This window comes from Lipotes vexillifer, unplaced genomic scaffold (genome assembly GCF_000442215.2).
Source record: "Lipotes vexillifer unplaced genomic scaffold, Lipotes_vexillifer_v1.1 scaffold174, whole genome shotgun sequence".
Classification (NCBI taxonomy): domain Eukaryota; kingdom Metazoa; phylum Chordata; class Mammalia; order Artiodactyla; family Lipotidae; genus Lipotes; species Lipotes vexillifer.
In genome coordinates this window covers 67,929-85,737 of record NW_006785255.1, presented here as the reverse complement: position 1 = coordinate 85,737, position 17,809 = coordinate 67,929, and the positions used below count along the sequence as shown (strand labels likewise).

Genomic DNA, 17,809 nt, shown 5'->3' with positions numbered 1-17,809 from the left:
TATCTGTGGGGAGAAGTGAGCTCCATGTCCTACTCCTCCACCATCTTGACCCACTTGCAAGTCCTTTTCTTCTACATGTTATAATATTGTTCCATTTCAATCAGTCATTAAGTGGTAATATTTCCTAAGAATAAAGTTTTTAAATTCTTTTCTTTCTAGCATAATTCTCAAGTCATTAATTATTAACATTTAAGTAAATCAGTTGCTATTTTATTTTAACGAATTCTTTTATAAAGTGAATTACTTTAGGAATACAAGGAACTTTTTAAATAACAGTTTTTATCAGATTTCCCAGATAGAATTATTACTATGTACAAATTGTATATCTGATTTTCTTAGATGGTCAAACTTGTTTGTTCAGTAACTCAGTGGGCAGTTTTCTCTTAACCAAGTAGCCTATAATTTTGACATGAAGTCTCTTTCCTTTTAGTTTCTTTTTAAAAGGAATCAGTGTTGCTGATGTACATATATCCTCTCCAAGGAGACTATGAACCTCTTGAAGGTTAGGATTGTGTCTCATTTTTATACACCCTGTACCTTTCAGAGGCTGACACATTTCTGGCAATCAGAAAATGTCTTATGAGCCAATTTTATATTAGTGCTCTATGCTCCTTTCAGTATTTCATAAGGAAACAAGAAATGATTCCTTTTATTTCTCCTGTCCAAATTCTTCATCTTTGTTAACAAATTTTATTAGGTAGCTGTATTAGTTTCCTAGTGCTATCATAACAAATTACTATAAACTGGCTGGCTTAAAAACAATAGAAGTTTATTCTCTCAGTTTTGGAGACCAGAAACCTGAACTTGAGATGTAGGCTGGGCCATGCTCTCTCTGAAAGCTCTAGGGGAGAATCCTTCCTTGCCTCTTTCAGCTTTTGGTGGCTCTAGGAGTTCCTTGGCTTGCAGATGCATCACTTAAATCTCTGCCTCTGTCTTCACATGGCCTCCCTCTCCTTTCTCTCTGTACTTTCCTCTTCTGTCTCTTATAAGTGCATGTGTCATTTGATTTAGGGTTCAACCAGTCAATCCAGAATGATCTCATTTTGAGATTCTTAATTACATCTTCAAAGACCCTTTTTTCCAAATAAGCTGACATTTACAAGATCTAGGTAGATTTATATTTGGGGGGGGCCCTCTATTCCACTGACTATAGTACCTAATTGTACAGATTACTTCCTAGTGAATATTTTAACAAATATCATATAGAATAGGCATAATATTTGTACTATTTGGTATATATGTTGACATTAAAAAAAGACCCATGAGTGGTGGGGGTGTGGGATAAATTGGGAGATTGGGATTGACATATATACATTAATATGTATAAAATAGATAACTAATAAGAACGTGCTGTATAGCACAGGGAACTCCACTTTGCTGTACAGTAGAAACTAACAACATTGTAAAACAACTATACCCCAATTTTTAAAAATGATAAAAAAATAAAATAAAAAATAAAAAGAGACCAAAAAATCACAGTGGCCTAAATAGGTAGAAGTTTATTTCTCTCTCATCTTATAGTCTGGCCAGGCTAGGTTAGTAGCAAGGCTCTGCTCCATTAAGTCATTAAGGGTCCCTGGCACCACTGGTCTCTGCCACATCAGCATCTCAACCCAAGAAGGGGAAAGAAAGAGGAGACCAAGTCATTTCCATTTAAGCAAGTGAGGTTGGAGTTGCACACATCACTTTTACTTTTCCATTCCATTGGTGAGAACTTATTCACATGGCTACCCCTAATTGCAAGTGAGACTGGGCAATAGTTCCTCTAGCTGGTGGCCACGTATCCAGTTGTAAATTTACTACTATGGAAAATAGAAAAATGGTGTGGAGGATAACTAACAGCATGTGACAACTTTTAAAAACTTTAATTCCTCTAATTATATATATATATATATATATACACACACACACATATATATATATAAATTAAATAGATCATTGGCAGAATCAACACAACTTATGCATCTAAATACAGATTTTGTCATCTTCATTCATAGCCTGGAAAATAAATATTAACTTTCCTGATTTTCTAAAATTCCTAATTGTGTGACATTAATTATCTTAAAAGAAATCATTTTTCTACAGTTCAGAAGTCATTGTTAGACACTGTTATGGTTAACCATTGTTATTTTCTTATAACTCTTTAAAATTCTATTATAAAATATCTGGTTTCCAGGAGGAAGTGTTTATCTTGACTTCTTGCCCTCTACCCCTTTACTCCTCCACATGGTGGTGGAATGAATTACCTGAGAGGAGGGTAAGAACTTAGGTTAATGTGTCTGCCCTCCAGATTTAAACTTTCCCTCTATTGGGTTGTCCAAAGGACTAGACTGGCAGCAGGTTGTTATACTTGGGTCTCACTCTAAGATACATTCTTCATCAACACTATCAGTAATAGAGTTAAAGTTTTGAACTTCATTTTCCTGACTCATGTCTCTCTCAATTAGTTCAGAATTTATATGGTGAGAAGAAGGAGTAATTTATTAACACCCTCTAATTCCAATGGTAACTAAATGCATTATGAAGCTTTTGTTTCCCACAGGAATTATGAGCATAAGAGAGTGAATCAGAAAAGTCCCTGGAAGGCTGCAGCCAAAGGCTATGTTTAATGTTTAAAAACAGAGTAGTATTTTCTGTCTAAGGGAGGGATCTGTTTCCAGTTTAGACCCAATCTGAAAGTTACTCTTCTAGTCAAAAGGAGCAAAGTATACCACATACCTTACCCCCATTCTACTCCATTCTCTCCTTCCAACCTACCCCTCCCTATCACTACCAAGGGGCAGAACACAGAGGCTGCAGCCCAATGCAAGAAGCACAGAGGGTTAATGGGCTGCAAAAACAAAGAGAAGTTAATGGCTTGTAAGTATTTAGCAATGAGGATTGAAGAAAGCAACCTCCTTAGAAATGCTATTGGCAGAGATTATACTGATGGAAAAAATTTTTAATAACAAAAAGATAAAAAATGGTTTATACAAGGAGCTGACCATTTCAACAGCCCTGCAAGAGAAAAGAACAGCACGAACACAAGAGGGTCAGCAGAATCTTAAGAACAACAACATTCAGAGAAAAAGAAAGCAGATCAGTGACAGTTCCTTAGTTACACTTGGCTAAGGGATCAGTTGCTAGAAGGAGAAACTAGAAGTTAAAATCAGAACTTCACTGCATGTTACAATGGGTTTAATAGAATTAGGATCAAGTTAGTCATATATACTTCTTTCCATTTTGTGGTTTCAGCCTGCCTCAATTTACCCTTCATGTTGCATCTATAAATTCCTATGTATTGAGGGAACCTCCTACAGTTAACAATATACTAAGGTCTTTCCAGACCGCAACTGATACTTTCAGCCAAGGTTCTGATACTCAGAGTAGGCACACTGGATAAACAGCACCCATAGATGGATGCTTCCTTAGGAAGGCTTGATCTTACTTTAGTGGGCTTCATGTCATACATTTTTTGGGTGTGACTGCTGAATGACCATGGCCAAGCCATCTCACTTTCTTTAGATGTAAAGGTCTAACCTGTGACACTGGCAAGAAAATGATCTGAAACTCTGAATGAATTGTTGGACCCCATTTTTAAGATTTTGGTAGGATAAGATTCTTTGAATACCTAAGTATTATAATGTTTCATTTACATTATGGAACATAATTTTAACATTCTGAGATTCCTTCCCTTTCCTTCATTCCCCATATTCAATCATTCCAAGCAATCTTGATCACACCTCAAGCCATTCTATTTCATCTTTCCAAAAATATGTTGAGGCCCATTTACTCTGTCTCTTAGACATGTGAAATAATCTACTAATCCCTCCATGATTCTCCTCATAACTTCCAATAAACTTTCTAAATTCAAATCTGACTCCTTTATCAGCTATAAAAATTCCAGGTATTCTCAATTGACTATAGAATAAAATTCAAACTCTAGAAAATTGGTTCTTAAGGTGTGTCCCAAGACCAGCCTAATCAACATCACTAGGGAATTTGTAAAAAATGCAAATTCTTGATCTCCCTCACCCCAAACCTTCAGAATCAAAATCTCTGGGGGACCCAGTAAGCTGTGCTTTTAAAAGTACTCCAGGGGAACTGAAGCATGCACAAGTTTGAAAGCTACTACTAGAGAATGGTGATATCTGCCTCGCTTCCTCCAGGCTCACAAGTGTGCTCTGTGCATCTGTCCTCAAATCTCACCACTTCCCAAGCATATCGTATTTTTTCACACTTCTGTGCTTTGGTACTGCCTGTGTCCAAAATGCTATTCCACTCTTCCACTGTGTGGTCAACTCTTACAAGACACATAAAATCCTTTTGGAATGAGCAGGATATAAATTAGTGTATACTCATCCTTTAACACAAAGCTCAAATAATCACCTTTGCTGCAAAACTTTCACTCCCAGACTTAGTCATTCCTTCCTCTGTGCTGTCATTGTGTGTAACATGCTGTGTGACAGTTGTTTATGGCTGTAGCACTGGAAGATGAATCCTTGAGGCCCAGTCTCACCCTCAAGGTGCCCTTTAAAATACTGGAATTATAGATTTTCCCAAGTAAATTATCGAGTAAGATCTTACTGGGTGGTTTAGCAGGCAAGACTGTCTACGTCTCCTGTGTTTATTTGTTTGTTTTAACTCTTTTCTTTTAACTGAAGATGAATCCTCTTCTTTCTGGGGAGATTCCCCTCTTCATCCTCTTCAACTGAGAGCACAGATTTGAGAGGGGATGACACGAAGAGATGGGGCAAAAAAGTATCAGCCAGTTGGGTTATCTTCTGCCTGGAGATCAACAGAGTATGCCTTTCCTCCCTAACTTATACTTAATAAATGAAATTTTTTTTAAAAAATACAAATTCAATTTTTTTAAATGCTCTCTAATCATATGTTGTCTTTCAATTTTGACTTATGATAAAAGTTGAAAGCCAAAGTACTTAAAAAATATTGGAGAAGATATACTTTTGTGCATGTGTGGCTAAAAAATAAAGGATTCATTTTGTGGAATTGATCAATATCAGTCTCAATATCAGTATCTAATCATATTTTCTATACTGAGAAACAAGGCTCATTAGCAGTAGGATATTCTAAATTTTCCTTTCTCTTACTTTCTAACAAAAATTTAAAGGTGATATTTTATTCTCATTTTTCTCCCTGATATCCTATATGGCATTAATTAGTGTAGAGGCTAGACTGAGCAGTACTTTGTGTGTACATCAACTTACACAGTAACAGAATTATAATAACTGCAAGGTTTGGCATTTTCATCCAGTATCATGAATAAACAACAGTTTTCTAATTGAACCCTGAGTTACTATTTTCCACAGAATTGAAACTACTTGAAATGGGAAAGACAAATCTTTCTGACTATTCTGAACTAGAAGTTTTATCTGTAGAGTCAGGCTATTGCTTTTCATTTTCTTACTGTGAGTAGTAATTACTAAACAATTACTTAGCTGATATGAGTGCATTCTTCCCTTCTTTCCACTAATCCTTACCTGCCATCTCTGACAAGATCCACTTCTTTGGGGTCAAATATATAGTGAAGAGCAATGAAAGAGAGGGGAGCTGGAGATACTTCTCAGGAAGATGTGTACTTGGTAAAGGATGGACAGGCATGTAAGCGTAAGGATGGCAGATCGAGTCTGGATGAGATTGTTGCATTTCCCACCATAACTGTAATGCTGGACAGAAGGCATTGTAGAAGATTGATTATATTCACAATTTAGCTCAGGGAATTAAGAAAGCCTTTAATTGGAAGTATTCTAGTTAAATACAACCCAGGAACAGAAGTAATAGCACTCTTTGGAAATGACTATCCCATCAGTAATTATCTTCCTTGTCCCTGCCATCCCAAACCTCTTGGCATCACTCTGATGCACCAATCACACATGCTTTGTAGTGGAGTTATTTTTCTCTTCTCCACAATTAGACTCCCCAAAGGTAGGAAATGCCTTTAATTCATCTTTACATTCTCAATGGAATCTATCAAAGTATGTATCTCCAATATGCTCTTGTTGAACAAATAAGTTAAATACACGTCATTCAGAAAGAACTAGTTGCTAACACTGAAATAGCAACTTCATACAGGGTCCAGATATACTCATTTAAATTATATATCTTAAGGAGGTCTGAAAAGAGAAGGCATTTGTCTTTTATACAGTGCTCCAAAAGGGTGTTCAAAGTATCCATCTTGCTAGCTAGAGAGCCTACTGAAGAACAGCACTGTTCTCCTGTTACTACCATTTGATGCAGTACTTACACTTCCATTTCCTTTGGCTGCAGTAGTCATTAAAAGATGCCTGACGTGTGTTTATTTGACACAGAGTTTGTCATGAAGAATTCAAAGGCTTCTGGAAGCCTATTATAAAATAAGCCAGATTCCAATTTTGATCCCAGGGCCCCAAAATCTCCCCCAAAACACACCAATCAAAGACATAAATAGAAGCAAGAGAAAGGCAAAGACATCACAGGCCACCCAAGTCAGAAGAAAAAGAGATGCCTAATTGTGTATGAGAAATAATTTGCATGAATAACAACAAATCACAGCAAACCAATTTTAACTGTTAGCTTCAATATTCACATATCAAACTGTATTTATCACTACTTAAATTTAAGTGAAGGTAACATTTTACAGTACATGGGAATCCATAATTGTAAAATAGATAATTCAGAGTTTGCAGAATAATTTACCATTGAATTAGTTTTTAATAGCATCTTCCCATTTTGCATTTAAGTATGATTACTTAACAATGTTTTTTTTTTTTTTAATTTATTTATTTATTTTTGGCTGCGTTGGGTCTTCGTTGCTGTGCACGGGCTTTCCCCAAATGCGGCGAGCGGGGGCTACTCTTCGTTGTGGTGCGCGGGTTTCTCATTGCGGAGCACGGGCTCTAGGCATGCGGGCTTCAGTACTTGCGCCTCGTGGGCTCAGTAGTTGTGCCTCGCGGGCTCTAGAGCGCAGGCTCGGTAGTTGCAGCGCACGGGCTTAGTTGCTCTGTGGCATGTGGGATCTTCCCGCACCAGGGCTTGAACCCGTGTCCCCTGCATTGGCAGGCGGATTCTTAACCACTGCGCCACCAGGGAAGTCCCCTACTTAACAATGTTTGACTGAATTTCCTCTTCTACCCCATTCCCTGTTCTCACAGATACTAACAAAGTAAGGTATCTAAATGACAAGCACAGTGGGAAGTCTACAACAAGGAGGCTGGAAAAATGTACCCATTGTATGACTGACACCTGAAGAGCTGAGAAGACAAATCAGTCCTTATTTGTGATCAGGGAAATTCATGGAAATCATGCCCTAGGCTACCAAAGGAGAAAGAAAAACTATCAGCATCTCCCCAAATACATTCAAATAAACCCTCAAATGACAGACTCCATTACAATTAGAAACAAGCACTGGCAACTCTGCATTCATTTCTATATATCTTCTTTGAACTTCAAGCATTGTCTCCTCTGCATCTAATCCTTTCCCCAGATCTTAATCCCATTCCTTCTAATCTCCTTCAGAACCTGGCTTCAACACTTACTTTCTCCCTTCTGTTCCTTAACTGTTTTCTCACTCCAGCCTTCTTTATCTCAGTTTATAAACACACTGGAACTTCTCACTTATAATATCCCCATCTTCCTCATCCTGCATTACCTTCTAGCTGTCATCCTTTCTTTCCTTCCTTTTTGTTCAGGATGATCAAAAGAGCTATTTAAACTCACTCTTTTTTTTTTCTAATTTTCTATTGTAAAATACTTATAAAATTTACCATTTTAATCACTTTAAAAATTTTTATTAAAGTAGAGTTGATTTACAATGTGTTAGTTTCAGGTGTACAGCAAAGTGATTCAGTTTGTATATATATGTATATATATATACATATATATATTTTTTCAGATTCTTTTCCATTATAGGTTATTACAAGATATTGAATATAGTTCCCAGTGCTGTACAGTATGTCCTTGTTGTTTATCTATTTTATATATATCAACAGTAGTATGTATATGGTAATCCCAAACTTCTAATTTATTCCTCCCCCCGTTTCTACTTCGGTAACCATAGTTTGTTTTCAATGTCGGTGAGTATATTTCTGTTTTGTAAAGAAGTTCATTTGTATTTTTTTACATTTCACATATAAGTGATATCATATACTTGTCTTTCTCTGACTTACTTCACTAAGTATTATAATCTCTAGGTCCATCCATGTTGCTGCAGATGGCATTATTTCATTCTTTTTTATAGCTAATATTCCATTATACACACACACACACACACACACACACATGCACACACATACCACATCTTCTTTATCCATCCATCTGTTGATGGATCTTTAGGTTGCTTCCATGGCTTGGCTATTGTAAACAGTGCTTCTCTGAACATTGGGGTGCATGTATCTTTTTGAATTAGAGTTTTCATCTTTTCTGGATATATGTCCAGGAGTGAATTTCCTTTTTATTGAAAGTAGTTAACCTAAGGCCCTAGTGGCTACTTTTGAAATAGATACCTAAGGGGCACTTATTGGTCCTTCTCTCACCTTGAATCCTCTGCTACATTGGGCACTGCTGACTCTTCCTTCTTTCATAACATTCTTTTTTCCTTAGATTTCTAGTATAACAGTTTCTCCTGATCTCCTCAAATTACCTGAACTTACTTTGAATTTGAAACCTGATTCCATCACTTTCCCTGTATAGCCTTCGGTAAGTTATATGAACTCAGGTGTTGTGTTGAACTCATCAGTCTCTGACCTGTCCACCTATGTCAGTCAGGGTCCCAGCAGGCAACAGCAGCCATAGTAAAGAGTCTAATCAAGGGAGTTTTATAAGGGATGGTGAAGGATCAGGAAACCATTACCAGAGCTAGGAAAGAGCTGGAAACTTAAAGGCCACTCAACAGGAACTTTGGACATGGAAGAATTCAGTTACTACCAAAAACACAGTGAAGCTGGGTTGGGAAGAGATAAATACCCTGACCACCTCTCACTCTAGTATCTTCCAATCTTATTCTGGTGACACTCATTGGTCAAACCTAATTGGAAACCCAGAGCACAATGAAGATTGGGTGATGCAAACTCTAGAAGTCAACCTCCTGAGATGCACAGCAAGGCAGGGTAGAGTAGAGAATGAACCTGGATAGAGGACTAGCGAAAAATACCCAGTAGATGAGCACACTACCTACCATCTCCTTCATTCACTTAAAAAGTATTTTGTGGGGCTTCCCTGGTGGCACAGTGGTTGAGAGTCCGCCTGCCTATACAGGGGACAGGGGTTCATGCCCAGGAAGATCCCACATGCCACAGAGTGGCTGGGCCCATGAGCCATGGCCGCTGAGTCTGTGCGTCCGGAGCCTGTGCTCCACAACGGGAGAGGCCACAACAGTGAGAGGCCCGTGTACCGCAAAAACAAAAAAAAAAAAAAAAAAAAAAAAAGTATTTTGTGTGTCAGGGACTATTCTCAGGAATACAGGGGATCACAAGACAGAAAAGATGTCCATTTTCATGGTGTTTTCATTCTCTTTGGGGAAGACAGATAGTAAAGCAATAATCATACAGACAATTTCAAATGGTAGGTGCAATGAAGGAAAGGAGTATATGACTAACATAGATGAGGTGATGAAAGAAGAGCTTAAAGTGGATAATAAGAAGAAAGGAATAATAAGAAAGCTTTCTAAGAGGTAGGGGAAGAGTATTCAAACAAGAGAGATCATCAAAGGCAGAGTACAAACGTCCTGAGGTTGAAACCAGTTTGGCTTATCCAAGGGAGAGACAGGAGGCCAGTGTGGCTGGGGGAAGGATGGCAGGAGATGAGGTAGGAATGGTAGGTAAAGGCCAGATCATAAAGGGCTTGTAGGCTGGGGGAAGGGTGTCAGAAGATGAGGTAGGAATGGTAGGTAAAGGCCAGATCATAAAGGGCTTGTAGGCTAGGCAAGGAGTTGGGTGTTTTTGCTAAAGCAACAGAAAGGTTTTAGGCAGAGGGTGGGAGGTTGGAGCATTTGTAGGTTAAGACACATCTAATTAACATTTGTAAAATATAGCTCTCACAATTCTTTGAAAAATAAATTGTAGTGGGACAAAAATGGAAATGTCCTGTTATAGTCTGACCAGAGCTCCCATGTTCAGGAGTGGTATTTTGCAAAGAGGTGGCACTGTTTGGATCAGGATGGGCACCTGATATAACAGTGGCCCAACCACAGGCTGGTTGGCAGCCCATGATGTGGCTTAGAGCTATGGGCTCTTGCAACTGAATTGTGCTCCTCTGAAATGTGTATTATAGGATAAGAAGAGGGTTAATTAGCTGTCAGTAGTGTGAGAACTGATCAAAGAGGTAGAGAAAAACAGAGATACAATGGGAAAGAAAAGAACAGCGTCTCTTTAGAGATGCCTTGATTCCTAATAGCTACTAATATATCCATATAAATACTCCTGTTTCCAACCCTTTTAATTAAGGTGGCTTCTTGGTCTCTCTTTCTTGCATGCAAATAGTCTAATGGGCACACTGGTGTATCCAAGTTTTTGCTCTTCTTCTCATTCATTCAGTAAGAAGTGACAAAGATTTGCTCTGAAAACAAACGAACAAACGAACAAAAACACACTCAAATCTCAGTTGCTTTAAACAACCAAAGTTGACTTCTCATTCACTTTAAATACCATAATGAAGTGGATGGGACACTATTCTGCATCAACCTTCCAAGACAAAGATTAATGGAGCATATTCTCTGGAACATTGTTGATTGCCATGGCAAAGAGAAAAAGAGTTCTGAAAGGTCTTGCATCAGCAATTAAACTCTGCTCATAATTCAGGGGCAGAATGTGTCACTTAGCTCATCCCAACCACAAGGAGGCTGGAAAATGCAATCTTACCATGTACCTGAAAGACAACAGGAAATATTTGACACACTCACCACCATTTACTCATCCATAACCATGGCTTTAACTGCTGTCTATATACCAATGTCAAAATTTCTAGGAGAGATGCCCCATTTTCCCTCTTTATCCATATTTTCAACCACCTACTGACATGCCACAACTGGATTGTATCATAGACATTTCAAGTCTCATGTACCAAGACTGAACCCTTCATCTTTCTCACAAACTTTCTGTAGTTTTTCTCTTGGTCAGTGGCTCCAATATCTATCCACTACCTCAAATAGAAAACCCAGGTGTTATCTTTGACGCTTTCTCTCTCTCTTCTAACATCCAATCAGTCGACAAGCCCATAGCTTCTAATTTATCCCAATTCTACTAACTCCATGACCATTACCCTACTTTAGTCCTTCATGGATTCTTGCCCAAACAATTCTGTTAGCCTCCTGTCTGGTTTTCCTGCCTTCATACCCTCCCTTGTAAACTGTAATTTATCCATTCAACAAACATTTAAAGAGTGCTTACTGATTCTTAGATTAAATAAGTAATTGGCCGCCCTTGAAGAAATTCAGTGTAAAGAGGGAAACATTGATGTAAACAAAAAATTTCAACACAGTGGACAAATGATAATAACTATGTAAAAAGAGGGGTGGGAACGGAAAGGAGACACCAAACTGGGTGTGATGGTGATGGGAAGGTAGTATTGGAAGCTTCTAGGGAGAAAGTAAAACTTTAGCTAAATAAGGAGTTACTCCTCCATGTGAACCACAGGAGTTAAAAAAGAGGTGAAGGAAGCAGCTTGTGCCTGACACCTTTGAGAGACTTTGACTCAGCCAAACCAACATGGATTGAGAGGAATGGCATGAAAGAGAAAGCAGGCACCTAATCAGTAAAGACTCAAAGTGTCCTGGTGGCTACTTGGCTGGTAAGTGGGTAGAAGATCATCCACTGAGGTTAGAAAAGAAAGAGCAAGTCTGTGGGGTACAATACTTTTTTTTTTGCGGTATGTGGGCCTCTCACTGTTGTGGCCTCTCCCGTTGCGGAGCACAGGCTCCAGACGCGCAGGCTCAGCGGCCATTGCTCATGGGCCCAGCTGCTCCACGGCATGTGGGATCCTCCCAGACTGGGGCACGAACCCATGTCCCCTGCATCGGCAGGCGGACTCTCAACCACTGCGCCACCAGGGAAGCCCTAAAATACTTTTTAATTATGGATACCTTCCCATATTGATTCCAGGCACAGTGCCAAGCACCTTTATTATTTTATTTAATCCTCACAACAGTTTTATGAGGTAAAATTGTACTATTGTCTTCATTTTGCAATTTAAAAACAAATACTGAGATTCAGGGATTAATGACCGGTTACATAGTTACCAAATCTGTTCTGCACCAGAGCCCAAGTTAGTATCTTTCTACCATGCTATGCTGAATTTGAGGTGCCTACAGGAATTCCATCTGGATGTGTCCACAGGCAGGAGTGCAAAGGAGGGATAGGAAAAGAGACACAGACTTGGGGCTTATCAGCATATGGGGACACAGTGGGATCAAAGCTATGGGCTCAGATGAGAGGGTTTAGCGAACTCTAAATTGGGAGAAGGAAAAAAGAGGACCTGGGGAACACTAACCTTAGAGGGAAAAAAGAAGAAAGGAAACCAGAAAAAAAAAGAGTTTGAGAAGGAGCCATCTGATACTGCGAATCCTAAAAATGTCCTTCGGTGAATCTTTTTGAGAAGTCCCTAGTCCAGGTGTCTGGCGCTCAGTAAAGGACTTCTGGGGTCAGAAGCGGCATTCTGTCAAGGTTGGGCCTTTGTACCTAATTCCTTCAGTTCCTTAAGGACCAAACGACGACCTGAAACCTATACGGAGACTTCACTACCTGGGTAGGTAAAAATTAGCAAATCCTCCTTAAAGCAGATCAAGAACTTTTTCCTCTGGTGTCCCAAAGGAGCTGTGGATGTGAACGATCAGAGGTTACTGCAGGAACAACCAACAGGTATTGGGCAAGGATCCAAGCAGCTGGCGGACTGCGACTGGGTCCGAGGAAAGGAGAGCTTGCCCTGACAGGCAGGCACGCGCACGCCTAATAGGAAGGCCGGGAGCGCCCGGCGCTCCCGCGCGTCGCCCGACTCTACACCTCATTGCAGTCCCCTCCTTCTCCGGTGCCCGTATACTCTGTGATCTTTCTGCCCTCCCAAACGCTCCCCTCAGCGTCCCAGCCCTCCCTACGCGGTCACTACCCCTCTCTTTACCCGCTCAGCCGGCGGGGCTGTGCGTCACGGGGGCGGGGCCAAAATGTAGCTCGCGCCAGGCCCCGCCCCCCCGGCCGAAACTGGGAGGGCACTGCTTGTGTGGGGTCCGGAGTTTTCTCACTCAGCGGCATCATCCCACCGTCTCCGAGTCCTTGCCTTTTTCTGAGGCCCTCTACTGCCACCTGAGCGAACGCGGGGAGTCAAGGCAAGGCGTGCGGGGCGCCATGAACGGCCGCCGCCTGATGGGCGCGGCGGCGGCGGCGGCGGCGGCGGCGGAGGAGGGATTGGTCGGCTGAGGGCCTGTTTGGGGCCGAGGCATGTGGAGCCCCGGCGGGAGCTTGCTTCAGACTCTGCCACGACTTCTGCAGCACAACACCCTTCCGGGCCACGCAGAACTGCCGCTCCGCTGGGCCCTGCTGCGGGCGGCGGGCGGGGACGACTCAGCGGACCGCCTTCCCCGCGGGGGCGGGGCGAGCACGGCGGAGGCGGCGGCGGAGATTCAGGGATTAATGACCGGTTACATAGTTACCAAATCTGTTCTGCACCAGAGCCCAAGTTAGTATCTTTCTACCATGCTATGCTGAATTTGAGGTGCCTACAGGAATTCCATCTGGATGTGTCCACAGGCAGGAGTGCAAAGGAGGGATAGGAAAAGAGACACAGACTTGGGGCTTATCAGCATATGGGGACACAGTGGGATCAAAGCTATGGGCTCAGATGAGAGGGTTTAGCGAACTCTAAATTGGGAGAAGGAAAAAAGAGGACCTGGGGAACACTAACCTTAGAGGGAAAAAAGAAGAAAGGAAACCAGAAAAAAAAAGAGTTTGAGAAGGAGCCATCTGATACTGCGAATCCTAAAAATGTCCTTCGGTGAATCTTTTTGAGAAGTCCCTAGTCCAGGTGTCTGGCGCTCAGTAAAGGACTTCTGGGGTCAGAAGCGGCATTCTGTCAAGGTTGGGCCTTTGTACCTAATTCCTTCAGTTCCTTAAGGACCAAACGACGACCTGAAACCTATACGGAGACTTCACTACCTGGGTAGGTAAAAATTAGCAAATCCTCCTTAAAGCAGATCAAGAACTTTTTCCTCTGGTGTCCCAAAGGAGCTGTGGATGTGAACGATCAGAGGTTACTGCAGGAACAACCAACAGGTATTGGGCAAGGATCCAAGCAGCTGGCGGACTGCGACTGGGTCCGAGGAAAGGAGAGCTTGCCCTGACAGGCAGGCACGCGCACGCCTAATAGGAAGGCCGGGAGCGCCCGGCGCTCCCGCGCGTCGCCCGACTCTACACCTCATTGCAGTCCCCTCCTTCTCCGGTGCCCGTATACTCTGTGATCTTTCTGCCCTCCCAAACGCTCCCCTCAGCGTCCCAGCCCTCCCTACGCGGTCACTACCCCTCTCTTTACCCGCTCAGCCGGCGGGGCTGTGCGTCACGGGGGCGGGGCCAAAATGTAGCTCGCGCCAGGCCCCGCCCCCCCGGCCGAAACTGGGAGGGCACTGCTTGTGTGGGGTCCGGAGTTTTCTCACTCAGCGGCATCATCCCACCGTCTCCGAGTCCTTGCCTTTTTCTGAGGCCCTCTACTGCCACCTGAGCGAACGCGGGGAGTCAAGGCAAGGCGTGCGGGGCGCCATGAACGGCCGCCGCCTGATGGGCGCGGCGGCGGCGGCGGCGGCGGCGGCGGAGGAGGGATTGGTCGGCTGAGGGCCTGTTTGGGGCCGAGGCATGTGGAGCCCCGGCGGGAGCTTGCTTCAGACTCTGCCACGACTTCTGCAGCACAACACCCTTCCGGGCCACGCAGAACTGCCGCTCCGCTGGGCCCTGCTGCGGGCGGCGGGCGGGGACGACTCAGCGGACCGCCTTCCCCGCGGGGGCGGGGCGAGCACGGCGGAGGCGGCGGCGGCGGCAGCGGCCTCCGGCGCCTTGCTCGGAGCCTATCTGGGGCACCACGGTCAGCCTGCGGCCTCTGAGCTGCCGGCGCCGGGCGCGGCCTTGGCAGGCAGCCCCGGGAGCGGCAGCGGCGGCGGCGTGGTGGTCGGCGTGGCCGAGGTGAGAAACTGGCGCTGCTGCTGCCTCGGCAGCACCTGTTGGTGCCGGAGCCTGGTGCTGGTCTGCGTGTTGGCCGCGGTGTGCTTCGCTTCCCTGGCCCTGGTCCGCCGCTACCTGCAGCACCTCCTGCTCTGGGTTGAGAGCCTTGACTCGCTGCTGGGGGTCCTGCTCTTCGTGGTGGGCTTCATCGTGGTCTCGTTCCCCTGCGGCTGGGGGTACATCGTTCTCAACGTGGCCGCCGGCTACCTGTATGGCTTCGTGCTGGGCATGGGACTGATGGTGGTGGGCGTCCTCATCGGCACCTTTATCGCCCATGTGGTCTGCAAGCGGCTGCTCACCTCCTGGGTGACCGCCAGGATCCAAAGCAGCGAGAAGCTGAGCGCCGTTATTCGCGTCGTGGAGGGAGGAAGTGGCCTGAAAGTGGTGGCACTGGCCAGACTGACCCCCATACCTTTTGGGCTTCAGAATGCAGTATTCTCGGTAAGTGGTGTCCCGCTGGTCCATCTCTCTCCAAGTCTGTTTTTGAGCGATCTTGTGACAGCCCTGGGAGGACGCTGCAACCGATAAATGCCAGCAGAGAAGTGACATTGACAACAGGAATTAAAATTACTTTCCGTCGTACCCTGAGAAATCTCAAACAAGTAAAGCAAATCTAAGTCCGGCCCTCAATAGGAGATTTGGTAGAGAAAGAGCTACTCCTTTTTTGGCATATGAGTTTGATTAAAAATGAACAGCCCTAGAGAGGGTGGGAGGGAGGCTCAAGAGGGAGGGAATATGGGGATATACGTATACATATAGCTGATTCACTTTGTTGTACGGCAGAAACTAACACAACATTGTAAAGCAATTATACTCCAATAAAGATATAAAAAGAAATGAAGAGCCCTTTAACTATGAGGGGAGATGAGTGGAAATATCCATTTTAAACATTTGTCATCAGATTTCTGTAGCAGCTTTGGCAACAGTCAGGGAGTAAAGGCTTCACATGCCTAGCTTTCTCTCTAACTTGCGTAAATGCATCCAGTGTTTTGACTCAAGTTTTTAACAACTTGGGGCTAAAGGAAGTGTTTGGGTAAACAGTGTAGAGGGTAGTTACAGACTCCATATTTTGGAGTTTCCTAAAATCTTTAATAGGCTTTTTTTTTTCATCAAGTAATTTGCTTTTACAGTGTAATGGGGGGAAGCCTCCTTTTTATCTGTTTTTGGAGGAACTTCATTTTGAAATCACTAGGTAGTAGGATAGGACAGATAATCTTTCTCCCAGTGAGAATATATTTGTCTTTTTACACACCTTCTATGCTCTTTTTGCCTTGTATTCATATGTTCTGCTTATTCAGTTTAGGTATTTCTAGTTAATGTACATCACATTGTAACTGACTGAGGAATAGAAACACTGCTAAGTGAGGAAACCATCCCATTGGAAGAAAGGAATCCAGTATTTACAAACTTAGTGTCTTTGGAACAAATTATTAACACGATCTGCCCTTGCTTTCCACTTTTCTAAGGTGAAGGGGTTGAACTGGTTACTGAGTTCCTCAAATTCAGTGATTCTAAAGTTCAAAGAGTTCATATCGAGATTCTCAGGAACTCAACCCTTCAGCTAGACCGAAAGAAAACTCTGTGTGAAGAAAGAAATTTAGCACTCAAATCCATAGGAATCAATGTATTTTATGTTATTCTGGCACATTGTTTTGTCTCAAAAATAGTTAGTCTCTAGAAACTTTCTCATTTTGTTTTATGTTAAGAATAATTCTAACCAACCTACCTCTCTGTGATGAAGTTAAGATTTTTTATTTTTTCTTCTTTTCTTTTTAAATGCCTTTTGCAAATCTCATGTTGATTCTAACCAACAGCAGTAATGACTGTAGATTGAAGCTTGGGGAGGCATGGAAATAGATAAGGAGTTTTCTGTACAGATAAAGTTTGGTGTTTACAGGCAGTTTGGTATGTTCTCTTCCTTAAATTTTTACCTTTTCACAACCTCCTATAAACATGAACTTTGACCCAACCTTGGATGATAATAGGTCAAGTATCCTAAGACTTTGAAAGAGAGTGGGAACTAAGGAACCTGAATAGTTTCATACCTTTAGTTTGCTTCCTCTCTAGTATAATTTCCGTGTGCATTTTCTCGTCCACCTACCATGTGCCTACTATCCTAGGCTCTTTCCCACATATTATTTCTAATCTAAACTAACCCTGCAGAAGGTGATTATACATATTTTATAGACTATTGTCTAATAGTCTGGAACACAGGGCTGGTGCTCTGGAATTCTACTGTCCCCATAGAATCTGTTGACCTTGGTCAAGTTATTTATCCTCTCTTTGGTTCATTTTCTTATTTGCAAAATGGGGAAAGTAACGGTACCTACTTCATAGGATTATTGAGACAATTAATAAAATAAATACTGCTACTGACCCTGGATTAACAAACACTCACATGTTGGCTTTTGTCATCATTACTGTTGTTATTACCCAGGGTCACCTAGGTAGAGTCAAACTTTGCACTATGGTTTGAAGATAGGGTCTCAACCCATAACTCTGTTTCTTCATTGTATATTTAATTACCTAGTATAGTCCCGGGTATATAATGTGGACTCTATATATTTATTAATTAAAAATAAGGGGGGCTTCCCTGGTGGCGCAGTGGTTGAGAGTCCGCCTGCCGATGCAGGGGACACGGG

The 17,809-nt window shown here is 42.5% G+C and overlaps 1 protein-coding gene across 2 annotated transcripts in view; it reads left to right on the top strand.

Annotated features, from left to right (window-relative positions):
- Positions 1 to 14,804: 14,804 nt before the first annotated feature.
- TMEM64 (transmembrane protein 64) overlaps positions 14,805 to 17,809 on the top strand; it is a 34,556-nt gene continuing 31,551 nt past the window's right edge. For both annotated transcript variants that reach the window (XM_007457335.1, XM_007457336.1), the window contains exon 1: positions 14,805 to 15,608. In XM_007457335.1, coding sequence (XP_007457397.1) covers positions 14,805 to 15,608 — 804 coding nt within the window. The remainder of the gene's footprint in view (positions 15,609 to 17,809) is intronic.